Source organism: Hydra vulgaris, chromosome 14 (genome assembly GCF_038396675.1).
Source record: "Hydra vulgaris chromosome 14, alternate assembly HydraT2T_AEP".
In the NCBI taxonomy this organism is placed as follows: domain Eukaryota; kingdom Metazoa; phylum Cnidaria; class Hydrozoa; order Anthoathecata; family Hydridae; genus Hydra; species Hydra vulgaris.
The window spans coordinates 16,727,501-16,746,596 of NC_088933.1; the positions used below are offsets into that span (position 1 = coordinate 16,727,501).

The 19,096-nt window shown below is 28.3% G+C and overlaps 2 protein-coding genes across 5 annotated transcripts in view; one reads left to right on the forward strand and one right to left on the reverse strand.

The window, feature by feature from the left end:
• LOC100203949 (adhesion G protein-coupled receptor L2) overlaps positions 1-8,210 on the reverse strand; it is a 105,499-nt gene extending 97,289 nt beyond the window's left edge. For 2 of the 4 annotated variants that reach the window (XM_065817327.1, XM_065817326.1), the window contains exon 1: positions 7,821-8,043. Coding sequence is in view for 2 of the 4 variants with exons in the window: in XM_065817325.1 (XP_065673397.1) it covers positions 7,821-7,890 (70 nt within the window). In the remaining 2 variants the exon portion in view is untranslated. Of the gene's footprint in view, positions 1-7,820 lie in introns of all 4 variants that reach the window. The other 2 variants (XM_065817325.1, XM_065817324.1) reach the window with 2 other exon arrangements.
• Positions 1-19,096, forward strand: part of LOC100213111 (GTP:AMP phosphotransferase AK3, mitochondrial) — a 102,371-nt gene that overhangs the window by 38,377 nt on the left and 44,898 nt on the right. The window lies entirely within an intron of this gene.

Consider the following 19,096-nt stretch of genomic DNA (forward strand, 5'->3'; position numbering starts at 1 on the left):
GTTTCCTGTTACCCAGGTTTTTGTGTTGAAAAATACAAAATATTTTTTAATCAAGAGATCTCACCACGTACTACCATTTGTTTTGTTATGATGGGAATTTTCAGTCAAGTGCATTTCTGCATAATCACTATGTTCCACTGATATTTGTTCCTAAAAAGCGTAAACTTTCCAATAAATTAAAAACAACAGTTTCAAAAATTTTTTTTGAAAAAAAAAAATTTTTGAAACTGTTGTTTTTTGTTGTTTTTAATTTATTGGAAACCATTGATCAAGTTGCTACAATTGTACCCAGTGCAGAAGCTAAAAATCCAAATAAAAAGCCTTATTCTATCCTTAGATTCTTTCATAAAACAAACCCAGACTTAAAAACTGCTAGTGTAGTCTTTCAAAATACATCTTGTAATCTAAAATCAAATAGTTTTTCTTCTCAATCAGCAATGTCTTCTTCTCAATCAACGACATCTTCTCAATCATTAACATCAAAAAAAGACTTCTCAAGAACATCTAAGGACAGTGTTCTATCAAAACCTTCTTTTTATTCCACAATCTTCGAGCATTGGGAAAGTACCTAATTTTAATAATGATAATATTGTATGCCCTCCAAACGTTATTTTACCACCTATAGAAGTACCAAATTCTGTGCAATCTTTTGAGCAAAATGATGTTGCTTTCTTTAGACAAAAGGTTGAATTTTTATCTGACAATGAAATTTTTTTATTAACTAAAAATATGTTTATACCTAATAAAGATTATATTTTTCCAAAAGATTCTGGTCATCAGTTTAGATTTCTTTGGTTGAAAGAGTTTTCTTGGCTAAGGTAAATAAGTATTCATTAGTATAGCCCCATCAGTATTTTAAAAGTACTGATGGCGCTTTTGTTTAGCTTGTGTATTATTTGGCAATAAATTCAAACTAAGATTGCGTAAGTTAACAAATTTGTATTTGGAGCCTTTCAATAATTGGTCTGATGCTATTAGATCATTTTCAAAGCATGAGTCAACGGAAAATGGTTTACATGCATTTACTATGCCTGTTTTTAATATTTATTTGAGGCATGCCTAAGGCATAAGTCAACCAATAAATGTCGTTATTGATGCTAATGTTAAAAAAAATACACCTTTAAGAGGCCACAGATTTGATTCCCAATAACTTTCAGAGGCTGGAGAATATTCGAAATGTGAAACTGGTTGTTTCAATAAACTTTTAAATTTTGCTGTGCACAATGGAAATAATGATTTGGGCTCTCATTTTAATAGTTGTTCAAAGAATGCCTCCTATATTTCGAAAACTTCACAAAATGAAATTATTAAATGCTGTGGTGAAGAAATAGTGAATTTATTTTATCTGAAGTTCACAAAAATGTTTTTTTTCAATAATTGCAGATGAAGCTTGTGACTTATCTACTAAAGAGCAAATGTCATTAGTTTTACAATTTGTTGATAGTGATTTTAGTTTCAGAAAAGACTTTAATCAATTTATTCATTGTAGTAAAGGGACTAAAGGAAAAGATTTGTTAAATGTTCTTTTAAATTGTGTAAGCAACTTGAATCTAGACATAAAAAACTGTAGGGGTCAAGGATATGACGGAGCTGTTTCTGTTTCTGGGTATATAAATGGTCTGTCTGCTCAGGTTCTAAATATAAATTCAAAGGCTCTGTATACACATTGTCATAGCCATCGACTAAACATATCTGTTTGTGAATCGTGCAATGTCCAATTAGTCTTAGAGGTTTTTGATAAAACTCATCAACTTTCTTATTTTTTTAATTATTCGGAAAATAGACAAAGGCTTTTAGAAGCTAGCATTTTAGAGCTTGAACCTCAGACACATAAAAAAAAATTGGAAGGATATCTGTATCTGGATCCCTGGTAGTACCGCGCTCAACTTATTTCTCCGCGCAGCGGCCTTGTTCGTCAAGGTTCATATTTCGGAGTTATAGAGTTGAGAGAGGGTTATAACCACAATTAAGTAGCCTCCTCATCTGTAGTGGCCTTCTGGGCTTTGGGGAGGTGAAATAACAAACAAAAAAATAACAAAAATAACAAAACAAAAAAAAAAGATGGATTGAGCGTATAGATAGTTGAAAATTATTGATTGATTTTCCATGCTTTATGTACCATGACTTCCCCTGAGTGTTCTTTTAACAAAGACGCACACAAAAAATCTTCTACTTTTTTAAATTCCATTAGCACTTTTCAATTCATCTTTACTTTAGTTGTGACAACACATATCTTTGATTTTACTTTACCTGTTACTTGGTTACTGCAATCAAAATATATTGATGTCTTAGACGGTTTGCACCTTATTACAGCTCTTAAAAATACATTTGTTTCCATCTGAAATGATATAGATGCATTTCAAAATAGCTGCTACGAAGCATCATGTTTGCTTTCAAGTAAAGTTGACATTTTGGTTACGAAACCAAAAACCTGTTCTATTCAAAAAAATCGTTCTAATGTTCCATCAGAGTCTGTTTCAGAATATTTCAAAAGTTACTATCCCTCATATAGATCATGTATCTACATCTGTATCTACAAGATTTAAACCAGAAACTGTAGCTGCATATAAAGGGTTAGCAATTATTCCGTTTATCATTTCTTTTCTTAAAAGACCCAAAACCCAATTGCGTTGGAGGCATCAGTTTATAACATTCTGTAATTTTTATATAGATGATTTTCCTAATATCAATGCGTTGAATGGGGAACTAGTTCTTTGGAAAAAATATTGGGAAAGTTTCTCTGGGACTATTCCTGACAATATATCTTTAATTCTTAAATCAATATCATTTCTTGGATTTGAAAATATTAAGATAGCTATAAGGGTACTAGGAACACTTCCTGCTACTTTATGTGAGAGGAGTTTTTCTGTTATGCGTCGGTTAAAAGACTATACAAGTACAACAATGTCAGAAGATCGACTTAACGGTTTGGCATTAATGTATATCCATCAAGAAATTGTTCCTTGTATTGATAATGTTATTAATAGCTTTTCTATAAAAAATAGACGACTTGATTTCAATTGTTGTTGTGTTGATGCTGCTTATTCTAACACACACCAACTTCTTTATATTAATAAAATCTTGTCCATTATCATCGCTCTTCATGTAACAGCTAACAAAGAGGCATGGAAACCCCTGGAAAGGCTAAGACATTAATAGTGTCCTTAACAGGGTAGGTTATATGTAACCCCATACTTTGGTTTGGGATTAACTATATGATTAGTGATCATACTTTGGGCCAACATTGATCATCTCTTTCTGACATTGACAATCTTTTTCTATCATTTTCTAATTTAGCTACAAAGTAAAAAAAAACAATAAAAATAACTTTAAATAAATTTTCTCTCAATCAACGTAACATTCTTAAGTTTTTGTGCCATATAAACCAGTTATTTTACTGTAATTGTTGTCAAAAACCATTACCTTTATTTTCATTTGATTAAAAATGATCTTACTTGTTGTTAAAGTTTACTTGATTTAACTTTTTTCATAAAATCTTGTAATATAAAAATATATATAACCTTTTATTTGACTATATATATAAATCTGTTTGTATTTGTCTATCTCTTTCTGTTCTTAATTTTTATTTTTCCAATTGTCCATGTCTGGAAAAAAATATGCTCCTAGACATGCTGATGAGCCCTGATATTGGGCGAAACAATTATTTGTTGTTTTATATATTTATTAATGTAATGAGTTGAGCCAATATGGTAGAAAAGAATCTGCAGCTCTTTTAATAAGAAACATATTTGGTTAAAAAAAGTTTCTAAGTAAAAGATATGAGCTTCTTACTGCAATAGAAAAAAAAACATTTTTAAATGCCCAAGCCCTAGGGCAGGAGGATTTAAATGGATACATAGGGGGACGCTATCGGGGCGATTGCCCCCCCCCCCCCATCCTTTAGATGTTCGTTGAAATATTGTAAAAAATGTAAGTAAATTTGGGAGGCTGTTTCAAAATGGCATGAAAATTGAAATTCTATTTTTTGTGAAGTGCAAATTCTATTTTTTGTGAAGTGCAAATTCTATTTTTTGGGCTTGCCTGCTTTATATGCTTTTTTTTTTATTATTGAACCTGTAAATCTTACTTCATTAGATGGTTTGGATTGCCCGAATCAATAAGTTGCCCCTTTCCTCCTTTACTACCTGGTCCAGATCCCCCCTTGCTCTTAGCCCCCCCCCTGCCTTTTTTTAAATCTATTTGCCTTTTGGGCGTAGTTGCGTCACTTATAACATGGCGTAAGGCGCTTTTTTTTGGCTGGGTAAGTTAAAATCCTGCATCCGCCCCTGTATATATATATATATATATACAGGGGCGGATGCAGGATTCCCATATCTCCGGATTTGCCCGGAGATCTTTGGATTTTAAGGCAAAAAATAAGCCTCCGGGGGATTTCAGAAAAAAATATGAAATCTCCTCTTTTATTTAATTTTTTTAAAAATTCCATATTTAATATTTAAATTTTGAGCATATATAGAACTGAAAATGTAAAAACTATTAAATGTAATTTTTTTTTTGTCATTCTACCAATTTATTGAAAATGCTCAAACAACACGTCTTCTTTTCACAATATTGAAAAATGTGTTCGCATTCAAACTTGTGAGAAAGAAAGTTGCGATCGTTAAATTACATTAGGGTTATAAAGTATTTTGGTTGCTACTACACAAAAAATTATTCCTTGAATTTAAATTTAACGTTTAAAATATAAAAGAATTACGACACTATCAATAATGTCGTCCAAAAAAATGTTTTCTAGTTTAAGAAAGTATAAAATATATATATATATATTATATATATATACATGGATATATGTAATATTATAATAATATATGTATATATATATGTATATATATATATATACATATATATATATATATATATATATATATATATATATATATATATATATATATATGTATGTATATATATATATGTATGTATGCAGATATATGCATGTGTATGTATGTATCTATACATATATATATATATATATATATATATATATATATATGTATGTATATATATATATATATGTATGTATGCAGATATATGCATGTGTATGTATGTATATATATATATATATATTTATATATATATATATATATATATATATATATATATTACATATATCCATGTATATATATATATAATATATATAATATATATATATATTTTATATATATTTTTTTTATATATATTATATATATATATATTTTATATATATATATATGTTTGCATTTTTTTGTTTTTCCAAGATCAGGTTTATACAAAAACAGAAAAAAGCAAACAAAATTGGATTATTTATTAGGGTTACCATAATAAATACATCCTCATTCTACGTCCCCTGATTTGTCCTCTTTTTTAAGCATAAAATTAGTGTCTGAGTATACAATAAAATTATTTTATAGATAATGATTAACAGTTAATAAAAGCAAATGAGTGTGGCTACTAATTAAAGATATAAGGTAAATTTAAAAAATTGTGTATACTGGGTGAGGTTTAATATTTAAAAAACCTTTCAGCGCATTTTTAATGTGTTATTTACTAAACTTTGTGCATTCAGTATTACATGTTGATTGTTGTATTTACAAACTAACAACTTAACTGCGCCTCTTACTGCCTGCTAATCTCTCTTAATTGATATAAATTAGAATTTAAGTTCTTAGTTGATATGCCTAAATGCAAATGCAAACTTACAACTGAATTAAAAGATAAATTTGAGTGTTTTAAGCATGGTTATGATGACTGAGAAGTAGGATGTTTAATTTAATTTGTCATAATGGTATATTTATATCTGTGACCAACAAAGGCAAAGGTGACTCCGAATACCACATAATTTCAAATAAGCATAAGAATGCTGTTTGAAGTAACATTTTATCAAACAAGATAACATCCTATTGTGTAAAAACAGGCAGTAAAGAAGAAAATTCAGTTGCTGCTGCAGAAGGTACATTTGTTATTCACGTTGTTAAACACCATCAAAGTTACAGTTCCTTTGATTGCACTAGAAACCTGTTTGGGAAAACATTTCAAGATTCTGAGATAACCAAAAAATTTTGTAGTGCTTGAACAAAAACAGAAGCCATTATTAATAACGTACTGGCTCCACATTCAGTTTAGTTAGCTATAAAGCCATTTAAACTAAATGGAATACCATTTTGTGGAGTATCCATAGATAGTAGTAACCATAAAAGTATAAAAATGTTTTCTACCTTAATTCAATATTTTTATTGGAAAAATGGTGGAACTCAATCTATTAAAATCAAAAAAGAAAAGATAAAATTCAATCAATCATTCAAAAAGGAAGAGATAAAAAGATGAAACATCTAAAACTATAAGTGATCACATAACAACATCTTTGAAAAAACTTGGATTATATGACTAGGTGATTTCCTTTACTGCTGATAATACAAATACAAATTTTGGTGGTCTTAACAGAGCAGACACAGGAAATAACATAATTTCAGGATTACAAGAATCAAAACCATCTTTAATTGGTGTAGGTTGCGCAGTACACATCCTAAACAACTGTGTTCATCATAGTACAGATAAACTAAATGTTGATGTTGAAACAACTATCTTATAATAATTTTATTATATTATAATTAATTGATATATCTTAATTATAAGATAAATCTTAATTATAAGATATATCTTAATTATAAGATATATCTTAATTATAAGATATATCTTAATTATAAGATATATCTTAATTATAAGATATATCAATATTTTAGCATTAAACAGTTCGTACTGAAAAATTAAAAGAATACTGTGACTTTGTTGAAGTTGAATACTAAATTGAATGAAAGATTTGAACAAAAATTCTTGCTAATGACAGTTAAAGGAATGCTCAGAAAGTCGAGAGAAGATGGATATGACACTGAATGTAATGTCTTTTGTAATGATGTAATAAACATGTATGCTACTTGTCTGAAATATTTAGAAGAATTTAGTTGGCAATCAATAAATGACTTTGAATAATTTTCTTGGATGCTTCTGAATGAAATACCAAAATGGGAAAGTATAAAAAACTGCTTGTATTTCTTAGCTGACAGATTCATTGAAATTGATGATGTAAAGTGCTTTGATCAATTTAGCAGTGTCAAAGTGAAATTAAATAAATTTGCTTATGATGATATTGAAGAATATTCAAGTGCTTCAACTAAACAAAAGCTGACTCAATATTTTGAACAATCTAAGTGTATGTCACCCACAGCTATAAAAATTGCTTAATTTTTTTGTTTTTTTTTTTTTTGTTGCTATAATGGCACAATAATGCTAATGTGGGAAAATGATTTTTTTTATGAACATCCAATGGTCAAAAGAAAGAAGTAACTTATCAGTGGAGTCAGTAAAAGGAGTTCTTTTAGTGAAATATACTTTATAACATATACTTGCAATGGATTTTATGATTATTAAAAACAAATGCATTAATACTGAGAAGAATTAAAAGTGCAAAATATGACTGGATAAAAAAAGATAAATGACTTTCCTGACTAATGATAATTTTTATTTTTTCTGAAATACTTTTTATTATTAAATATTTTGAATTTGATTTAATGTGTCGTGTGTCCTCTTTTTTGGTAATAGAAATATGGAAACCATATTATGTATAGATATCTTTTATTATAGATATCGTTTGTATAACAATTATATCGGTACGGGAAACTCGTTAAGATATACATATATGTTATTATTGTTTTTGTTGTTATTGTTGTTATTATATTAATAAATAATTGTTTCGTTTAATAAATCATATTGTTGTTTTAGTATAGTTACTTATAAAAAATAATAATTCATAATGTAATTCTCCTTACTATAAGGTTCCGCTTTTTTGAATTCCACAAATAAATACAATATCGTAATTAATAAAAAACTCTTCAGCATTCTAAAATGTTTAAAAACGTGAATATAAACTGCAAATTATTTGGAATTTTCTTAACTTGAAATATTTAAAGCCGTTATAAATTTGTCTTACAATAACAATTTATTTTTTAAATGCGCCGGAATAACAGATATAATAAGCCTTTGTTAAACGTCAATACGTATATGATGTCCAAGTTTTTTGTTTTTATTTTTTTTAATTACTAATATTATTATTTCACCATCAGCTATTAGATATAATCTTATTTAAATTTTTTTTCATCTATCTATTTGTTTAAAATTATATTCCTGAGCGATGTACGGTAAACAACTTAAGGTTAAGTGATGATTCTAAAAAAATCACATGCTTATTTCAAAGTTATGTTTCACATAATTATATCTATTATATCTAAGCAGTTTTCACATTAAATGACATTTTTTTGATAAGAAACACAAAAGTTATATTGAGGTTTTTTTTAACGGAAAGTTAACAAATAACATTAAATTAAACCATCAAACAAAACGTAATGTAAAAAATTTTTAATTGAAAGCATATAAGGTTACCCTTATCCTCCTAATTTTATCCAAAACAAAATTTTGATTGCGTTCTCCTACCTTAAATTGAGGACAATGGCAAACTTAATGACATCGAATTTGGATAACTACTTATGGATTTAAAAGTTTTTAACTTTATTGATATTTGATAATAAGTGATTTAGATAAAATTCAGTTTTAATAGACTTATCGAAGTAAGTTTGTAATTAAACGCAATTGATAGATGCGAAAAATTAGAAACTTCTGAGTCAAAATTTACTATCCGTCCGATTAAGTAACTCGTTCGAGTAGGTAGCTCGTTCGAGCAGGTAGCTCGTTCGAGCAGGTAGCTCATTCGAGCGAGATTAGCGGATTCGTTGTTAATAGATAATTTAAAAAAAAAAATGTAATCAACTAGCATTATGTTTTTAAAGTTTTTTCTTGTTATTTTCAGATTATGTTAAATTCTCTTTAATATTATACCACTTGTCATAATGATTGCACAATTTATTTATTCAAAACATCAATTTTAAAAGCATTTTGACTAAAAAGAGATTAATTTTTTTATAAAAAAGTTTTTTATTGAAATTTATTTGTAAAAGAGAATTTTTTTTTCGAATCCAAAAAGAAACTTATTTACTTTTTAAATAAAAGTTTGTAACTTTATATATGCATTAGGGGTGGGAGTTAAGGTTAGTTTTAGTCTAACTAAATTTAGTAACTTTTTAGCGTAAATAAATTAGTCGACTAACTTTTTAGTCTAACTGAATTTAGTCGACTAACTTTTTAGTCTAACTAAATTTAGTCGACTAACTTTTTAGCGTAACTAAATTTAGTCGACTAACTTTTTAGTCTAACAAAATTTAGTCGACTAACTTTTTAGTCTAACTAAAACTAGTCGACTAACTTTTTAGTCTAACTAAATTTAGTCGACTAACTTTTTAGCGTAACTAAATTTAGCCGACTAACTTTTTAGCGTAACTAAAATGAGTCGATTAAAACAAGATTTAGTACTAAAAACTGAATAACCTATGCCATGAAATTTTCACACACGATGGCACATTATTGTGGCGATTGAATGTCCCAATTATGGTTCATAGGGGCCAGTCAAATCAAATTCGTAACGTATTAAATCAAATTTGATTATTAGAATTTTTTCCCAGCTCTGAGAAAACTACCAATGCGGTTGTTGCAACTGTTTATAAACACCCAATGGGCACGGAGTCTAAAAAAGGCACCCTTTGAACGTTTAATTAACATTCTGCAGTTTAATTAAACGTCTAATTCGGGGTTGGGAAAGCGAACTTGTTGGGGTATTTTTGTTCTCACGCTCTAATCACCGCGATTTTGAAAAAACAAACTAGTAAAAATTTAATATGTTGCTATACTGAAGATAAAATTTCATTACAAACAGTTTGATATATACAGATATTTCATTTTCACATTTCTTGCAGTTAGGCGAATAAACTTCCTTTATAGATTTCGAAACGTAGTTATCGAAAGCGCTCATTTCTCAAGTGCTACTTCCGAAAAGGAAACTTTTGGAAGTTAAAACAAGTACTTAGTAATAAGGGGGGATTAATTGGATACAGTTTTTTTTACTATTACAAAACTCTAAGTGTATATCTCGCAAACTTGAGAAAAAAAAGTCTTCTCCGAAAACTTGAAAAATTCTGAAAATCAACTTTGAAAAAGATGCCATGGAGATCTAAATTGTAACTTACAGCAATTTGTTATTAAAAAAATGGCGCTCAAACAAGATTTAAAAAATTTTTTTTTGGGTAAAAGTAACAATATATTTTTCGCAAAATAAAAACTTAGTCGACTAAAATTAGTTAGTCTAAAAAGTTAGGTTTTTTTAGTTAAGTTAGTTACAATTTTTAGTTTTGGTCACAACACTAATATGCATTGCGTTATTTTTTTTATAAAAAGTATTTTTACTCGACAATTTTTGACACCTTGAAGTGATGCTAATTTTTGACACCTTGAAGTGATGCTAATTTTTGACACCTTGAAGTGATGCTAATTTTTGACACCTTGAAGTGATGCTAATTTTTGACACCTTGAAGTGATGCTAATTTTTGACACCTTGAAGTGATGCTAATTTTTGACACCTTGAAGTGATGCTAATTTTTGACACCTTGAAGTGATGCTAATTTTTGACACCTTGAAGTGATGCTAATTTTTGACACCTTGAAGTGATGCTAATTTTTGACACCTTGAAGTGATGCTAATTTTTGACACCTTGAAGTGATGCTAATTTTTGACACCTTGAAGTGATGCTAATTTTTGACACCTTGAAGTGATGCTAATTTTTGACACCTTGAAGTGATGCTAATTTTTGACACCTTGAAGTGATGCTAATTTTTGACACCTTGAAGTGATGCTAATTTTTGACACCTTGAAGTGATGCTAATTTTTGACACCTTGAAGTGATGCTAATTTTTGACACCTTGAAGTGATGCTAATTTTTGACACCTTGAAGTGATGCTAATTTTTGACACCTTGAAGTGATGCTAATTTTTGACACCTTGAAGTGATGCTAATTTTTGACACCTTGAAGTGATGCTAATTTTTGACACCTTGAAGTGATGCTAATTTTTGACACCTTGAAGTGATGCTAATTTTTGACACCTTGAAGTGATGCTAATTTTTGACACCTTGAAGTGATGCTAATTTTTGACACCTTGAAGTGATGCTAATTTTTGACACCTTGAAGTGATGCTAATTTTTGACACCTTGAAGTGATGCTAATTTTTGACACCTTGAAGTGATGCTAATTTTTGACACCTTGAAGTGATGCTAATTTTTGACACCTTGAAGTGATGCTAATTTTTGACACCTTGAAGTGATGCTAATTTTTGACACCTTGAAGTGATGCTAATTTTTGACACCTTGAAGTGATGCTAATTTTTGACACCTTGAAGTGATGCTAATTTTTGACACCTTGAAGTGATGCTTATTTTTGACACCTTGAAGTGATGCTAATTTTAAACAATCAGTCTAAAAAGAAAAAGAAAAAAAAAATTTAAAAAGATAAAACTTGTCGCTTATTTACGTTTCTCATTTGCTTATTTTTAAATCATATTATCGACAACTAATTCACTACCCAATTAAATGGGTAAATTTATTTTTACCTTATCTAAAAGTCAGTAAAAATGTTTTTTTTTTTTGCCTTTGTTTATTTTTTTGTTATCAAAACTCCAAGAGTTAAATTCGAGAAAGACTTGCTTTATAGACTTGAAATTTTCTTTCATTAATCTGTAATTGTAAAGATGGCAAAGCAGTTTCTTGAAATTTCTACTAATTTTACAATAAATATTACAAAAATTTTCCCAGTAAACACAGATTGGTTCAGAATTAAATTCATTTTGTAAAGGCTAGTATGATTGTGTAACAGTAGTTATTCATCTTTGCAATAATCAAGAGGTTTAATAACTAAATATTTATTTTTTATGCATTTTAGCTCAATTTAGTTACATTTGCTAAAGAAAATTGGTGAAACAGAGCTGGTAAAAACCACTGCATGTGTTATGTCGCAACGTTACTAACTTTTTAATGTCAAAAATAAACATGGGTGGTGCAGGGTATTTCAGAAACTACCATTCAGAAAATCCTCTATATGTAAAATTGTTCTGTGTAATTCCAATTTTGATTTATGAATTTACATTTAAAATGCTAACTATTTTACCCTCGTTTTTGGCGGTTACAAATCAGGTTACGAAACAGACGATCAGGATACGAATCAATCGAAATCAGACGAAATCAGATCTTCTACATTCGATTAGGATACGAATGTAGAAGATGATGTTGCACAAACAGGAGCATGATGAACAAGCGGTAGACGGTATTTTAGGAAGATTTTGATAATGCATAAACCAGAGAAAACAGTGATCCAAAATATTTGTTTATGAGTTTATTAATTTTATTAGTAATCTTTGACTTAATCTTAATGAAAACTTTTATTTTCTGCTAATGAGATTAAATTTAAAAAATATTTGATAGAAATTGCTACTATAAAATTTCCACCGCAAAAAGCTTGATCATTTAATTTTTTTTAAATATCGAAACATAAACAAGTATAGTGCACAAACATTTTTTCTCTAAATCCCCACTATATGAAAACGTTTTATATAAGTTTATAACTTTGTATATAGTTTTATAAAATAAAAGTATAGTATAAGTAGTATGGTATAAAAGTATACAATCATATTATAATATTTATAAAAAATATAAAAAATAAGACTAGGTCTTTTATAACTGTATCTTATATATAAATTTCATTACTTTTATAACTATATCTTATTTATAAATTTCAAGACCTATATAAAGCTTGTTACTTATATAAAGTTAAAAGGTGATAACTTAAAAACTTAAATAAATTGAAATTACGTTGACTAAATCAAAGAAACTATTAGATAAGATCTAAAAGTTTAATATACGTTTACAAAGACTAAATCTAAACGTTTTATATACGTTAATTAGACTAGATTTAAACGCAAATTAGACAAAATCTAAACGCTTTATATACGTATAATAATCCTATAATAGACGTCTAAAATACGTTTGAATATACACGTTTTATAGACGTTTGTTCTAAACGTTAATCTGGATTTTATTCCAAACGGATTATCAATCAAATCTGGATGTCTTGTGAAAACGTTATTTTGACGTTTAGTAGACGTTTGTGTGTTTACTGGGTCATTACCTGGTATAGCATGTTTTTGATTTTCTTTATCCATAAATTTTTTTTTAATAGTTCTCAGTTTCTTTTTTCGCTCACTTTTTATTCATTAATGTTATCCTTTAAATATCCATTTTCAGAGCATTATCTATTAAAACTTTTTTTGATACAAACACATTTCTAGGGGAATTTTTGGCATTATTTTATGACTCGAAGTTATTTTTGAATATGACTATTTTTATTGAGCATTTCATCTTTTAAAAGATCTTGAAATACCTGGAGTCAGTAGATCTTGAAATATCGGGTCTCAAAAGATCTTGAAAATTTAATGTTAAAATTTAAATAGAGCACTTGCTCTAGAGGCAAGAGATTCACGCCATCGGTAAGGAAGAGAGTTTAAATTTTCTAGTTAAATGGTCTTCTGAGGTGCTCTTTGACAAGACTGTTAGGTTGTCTTGGGGCACCCAAAACAAAAATAAATAAGAAAATAAAAATATATCTTGTGTCAAGTTCTTGAAACATTTTTTGTCAAAAAAGATTTAATAGGCTTTCGTAAATAAACATATTTTGTAGATAATCGGTATCGTGTAAGTCGATATCAAGAAGGATAGTCTCGTTCCGTGTGGTATTACTTATATACTAATGACAAAACCATTAGTATTGGTTCTATACCACACGATACCGATAATAAAAATGAATGGTATGTATCGAATGGTTGCATAGACACAATTAGAAAAAAAAAAGTTATTATTAAAAAAATGCAATTAAGATTGCTTTTTAGAGGTTCAGTTAATGATGATAATATAAAAATAACTATACCAAATAAAAATTTAAATTACGGAAGCGATACAACACAATTAATTAAATTAATGTTGCGATACTATTTAAAACATTAAATAATAAATATAATGAGATGTATTATCACTCAATTCTTGAGAACTTCTATTATACTATATGAGTCAAATATATTTGGAAGAGTGAGGAGTAGTGGGACGCAGGAGAAAAGGGGCATCTCCAAAATTCCAATTAGAAGAGGTCTCCAATCAACTTTATCTTATGTAAAAAATAAGATTTTTTCCCCATCTATTTAGCAATCATCATTATGTCTTCCTGTATGGGGTAAAAAACCACCTTTTTGATAAATACCCCACGTTTTTTTGATAAGATTTTTTGAGAGGTGAAGTGGGACAAAGAAATTTAATTAATCTCCTATTTCTACCACTTTTGTGTCAATATTTTGTGGAAATCTTTTAAATATTTTGATGAGGATTACGTGATTTACAAATTTAATAGTTTTTATTTATTAATTTTTGTTAATAGCACAATTCTTCTAAAATTAAAATTAGAAGAATGTAAACTTTAGATTTTATTGTAAAATGTTGTCAATCTTAGGTGATGGAATCAGTGCCTAAAATGATGCATTATTTGTTACAACTTGTTTGGTGCAGTACATAGAATATATAAAAAAGATATTAAAATTATTCTGTAAATATTTTTTATCGTCTCACTTCTCCCCACTTCCCCAACATTTATGTTATTATATAAACTTACTATTTCAAATTACTAATCATTTATAAAAATAAAATACAAACTCTCGTAAAGACCCAAGTTGGGATATCAAATGATACTACTGGTATTGGTACTAAATGATACAAGCATGATCAATACTTTCGATACCAGATTGCGTGATCTCAATATCGGTACTGTAAGGTTACGCAACAATACCAAACGATGCCAACATAACCGATACTTTTGATGTCAGTATCATGTGATCTTGACACCGATTTTGTAAGGTATCACACTGATACTAGACGATATACCGAGGCTCGATACCAATTATCTAGAGTCTAATGCTAAACTTATTTTTTTATATACATTGGGATTTAAATAATTTTAATTAAGCAACTAGTACGTGGATGGAATTGATAATTCTGAAGATGTCCAAAGTTTCAGAATTGTTAAACAAAACTGCTCAAAATCTTTTTTCTTTTCAAAATATTGATAACCATTATCAATATTTTATCTTATTTCTAAAATAATTTTGCAATATACTTTTTTTTTTTCTTTAGTCTTCTTTTTCCTTCTACCATTTTCAATAATTTTTTCTCTTATTCTCTTGAATCAACATTCTATATCGTAAATCCATTTTTTTCTGAAAATGTGGAACACATTCTAGTTTTTGTATATGAGCATTTTTAGCATAAAATTTTAAAAATACAACCTCTTTGTATAATGAGGTATCTTTATACCCCACCAATAAACATATCTTAATGAATCATGGGAAGATTGCGAGTCAATGGTAAAATATTTTATAAAAGATAAACTAAATGCAAAACAAGACATTCAAATTTAAAAAAGGCCCACCGAACTGGAAAAAAAAACGAATCTGGAAAGAAAAAGAGACGAACAATATTTGTCAAGCTCCTAATCTATAAAGACAACAGTGACGGATCTAGGAATTTTTGGTGAGGGAGGGGATGTTAAATTATTTTTTTATTTTGTACCATATTTGCGTCTCCTAAAAAAGAAAAAAGACCTCAATTTCTAAGATATTTTTAAAACTTTCAGATTCTGGAGCGAGGGGGGGGGGGGAAGAGTAGATGCATGCCCCCACACCAACCCCCCCCCCCCCCCCCCCCCCCCCACCCTCCTGGATCCTTCACTGAAAGACAATGAAAAAATATTACATCATTACAAACGATTAAATCTTTTGAATAAACGGATTTATCGAAAGCAAAAAAAAAAAAAATGCCCTTTGCAAAACCTAAAGAATTAAGATCCTCATGTAAGTGTACAAAATTAGTCTATAACAAACTGATAACGCACAATTAATAACAACAATAATTAAAAAAATTCTTTAAATCTGTGCACATGAAAAAATAATTACAAAAATAAATGACTTTCAATCGTTAACCTACAATTTTTACGAAAAATACAGATGGAAAATATCTATTAAAATATTAAATCGATGTTGATCATGCTATCCTGCTCAAAAAATTGGAAAAATATGGCGTAAAAAATGTTGCATTACTCTGGTTTTAAAATTTTTTGCTAAACAGACAGCAATGTGTTAATACTGATGAAAATATCTGTTCAAAATTGCTTAAGATTAAATGTGGCGTTCCCCAAGGTTCCATTCTAGCTCCCTTATTGTTCTTAATATACATTAACGATCTTCCGAAAGTCTTAAACAAACTTGATGTAATAATGTTTGCAGATGATACTAATTTATTTTATTCATCTCAGTCTATTAAAGAACTCTTTGAAACAACGAATATCGAACTTGAAAAACTTAATATCTGGCTAAAATCTAATAAATTATCTTTAAACACAGAAAAAATCAATTACATTTTATTCCATCCCAACCAAAAAAGAAAAAAAATACCTAATATATTACCATTGCTAAAAATAGAAAACAAAAATATTGAAAGAACCTCAATAACAAAATTTCTAGGTTTACTAATTGACGAAAATATTTCATGGAAAGCACACATTGACTATTTAAATATTAAAATAACCAAAAACATTGGCATACAAAGCTAGACCAATGTTATCCCAAGAAAATCTAAAACATCTTTATTTCTCATTTATACAGACCTATTATACATATGGTAATATAGCATGGGCAAGTACCAATAAATCCAATTTGAAATCACTTTATCAACGTCAAAACATGCCGTTAGAATTGTCTATAAAAAAGACAAATTCACTCATGCTGAACCTTTGTTAAAACTAAACGTCTATAGAATAAACATTTATCAAAACTTATTGTTTATGCTGAAATATAAACTCGTACTTGTCCCATCACATTTCTCAAATGATTTCTTTAAAAACAATAGAAATAGATATGACACACGAGAAGTAGGAAACTTTAATATACCGTTTAGAAAAACAAAAATATCGCGGTCCCTACCTCTATAATAAACTGATATCCAGAAATGCCATAATTACAAAATTAGATAACCTAAATTGTTTGAAAATCTTACTAAAAAAATTCGTTTTAAATATAAACAATTATATGAACTTACACTAAACTAATACTGAAACTAGAGCCAAAATTAACGTTGAAACGAAAATCCCAAAAAACTTCAATAACAAATATTAATATAAAAAATATATAAATCAAAAATAATTTTATTTATGCCTAATCATATATTTGTGTACAAAATCTAGCATTTATCAATTGTTTATTATCTTACATTTTATTATATGTGAATCCAATATAAAATGAACTACCATTGTATTTTGTGAAACTAGAAACATGTAAAAACAAAAATACAAAAAATATTACTAGTACAAGCGGTTTCGTGATGACAAGATCATCTGGTCTTCTGCAAATTTCCCGCGTTCTTTTAATAATAATGATACCCTGCAGTTATATTTTTTGTATTCTATAAAGTTGTGAGATTTTATTTTTTCTCTTACCATCATATATTTTATAAACATTGTAAATTTGTATTAGTTATATAGATAGAATCACAACATTGTAAAAATAAAAGAACAAAAAAAAAAAAAAAAAAAAAAGAAAACGCAGACCCAGATGTAAATTTTTTAAATGATATCTACACCGACAGTTTATATCATTACCTCAGCACCATAAATTTTTTTTTTTTTTAAATGTAAATGAGCTAATTAGTAAAAGAATCATAATCCTCCACATTAATGTAGGCACTTTTAAAAAAAATAATGAAAATTTTCGACATTTTTGTGGAAGAAACTGATGACATTTTAAGTATTACATTATATTACAGAAACTTGGTGCTTCAAACGAGCTTGAAAATAATTTGAATTTTCTTTTTAAGAATTTCGAATTAGTTTTATAAGAAAGACAAACAAATTAACGCAGCGGAGGAGTTTGGATATACAGTTGACTCTCGATATCTCGACTACTCGATATTTCGAACTTTTGTGTATTTCAAACTTTATTTCCGATCCCTTGCGCACTCATTTGAGCTAAAATCCTTTTGATATCTCGAACTTTTTTCCCGGTCCCCTGAGAGTTCGAGATATCGAGAGCCAACTGTACCTTAAAGACCACCTGATCAGTGACGGATCTATGGGGGTATGGGTATGGGGCCATGCATCTTCCTCTCCCCCCCCCCCCCACCAGAATCTGTAAGTCCAAAAATATATTAAAAATTGAGAACCTTTTTTTTTTTTTTTTAGGACACGCAAGTACGGTACAAAATTTAAAAATATTTTTATAAATTCAACATCACCCAACCCCACCCCCTTTCCTACCAAAAATCTCTGTATCCGTCACTGCACCTGATGGTGCATGTGCAAATTTTAGCTCTTATTTGGAACATAATGTAGTTCACGCTAGTTACAACGAAAGAAAAAAACTTTATATTTAGGGATTTTAATATGGACTGTTTATTTAAAACGATGACAAAAAAGTTTCTATGATGAAATTTTTTAGCAGGCGCAATTCCCCTAATCAATCATCCAACTAGAGTAACAAAAAATTCTGCCACACTCATTGACAGTTTTTTTACCATAGGCATCTTTAATAACTCCATCCAAAAAGTTATCATAAAAACAGACATATCGGACCACTTTCCTATTTTCCTAACCCTTAATGCAACATTATCAAACAAAGTTAAACAAAATAGAACTGTAAAAAAAATGCAATTATAACGACAAAAAAATAAATGAATTTAAACATCAACTATCATTACTCCACCAACTTTAAAGACGATGCAAGTAACACTTATAAAAAATTCTTTAAAACATTAGTAAATGATATAAACTTTTAAGTATGTGAAAAAATAATAAGTCGTAAACCTTTAATAGTCCTTGTATTACAAAAAGCTTAAAAAAATCTTCGAAAATAAAGCAAAAGTTGTATATAAAATATTTAAAGACAAAATCTTCTGCAAATGAAAAAATATATAAAAATTTATTTGAAAAAGTTCGTTAAAATCTAAAAAAATATAATTACACTAATCTAGATTAGATTAGATTATTATTTATTAGAACAGTGATACATGTTCTAAAGGATACGCAGGT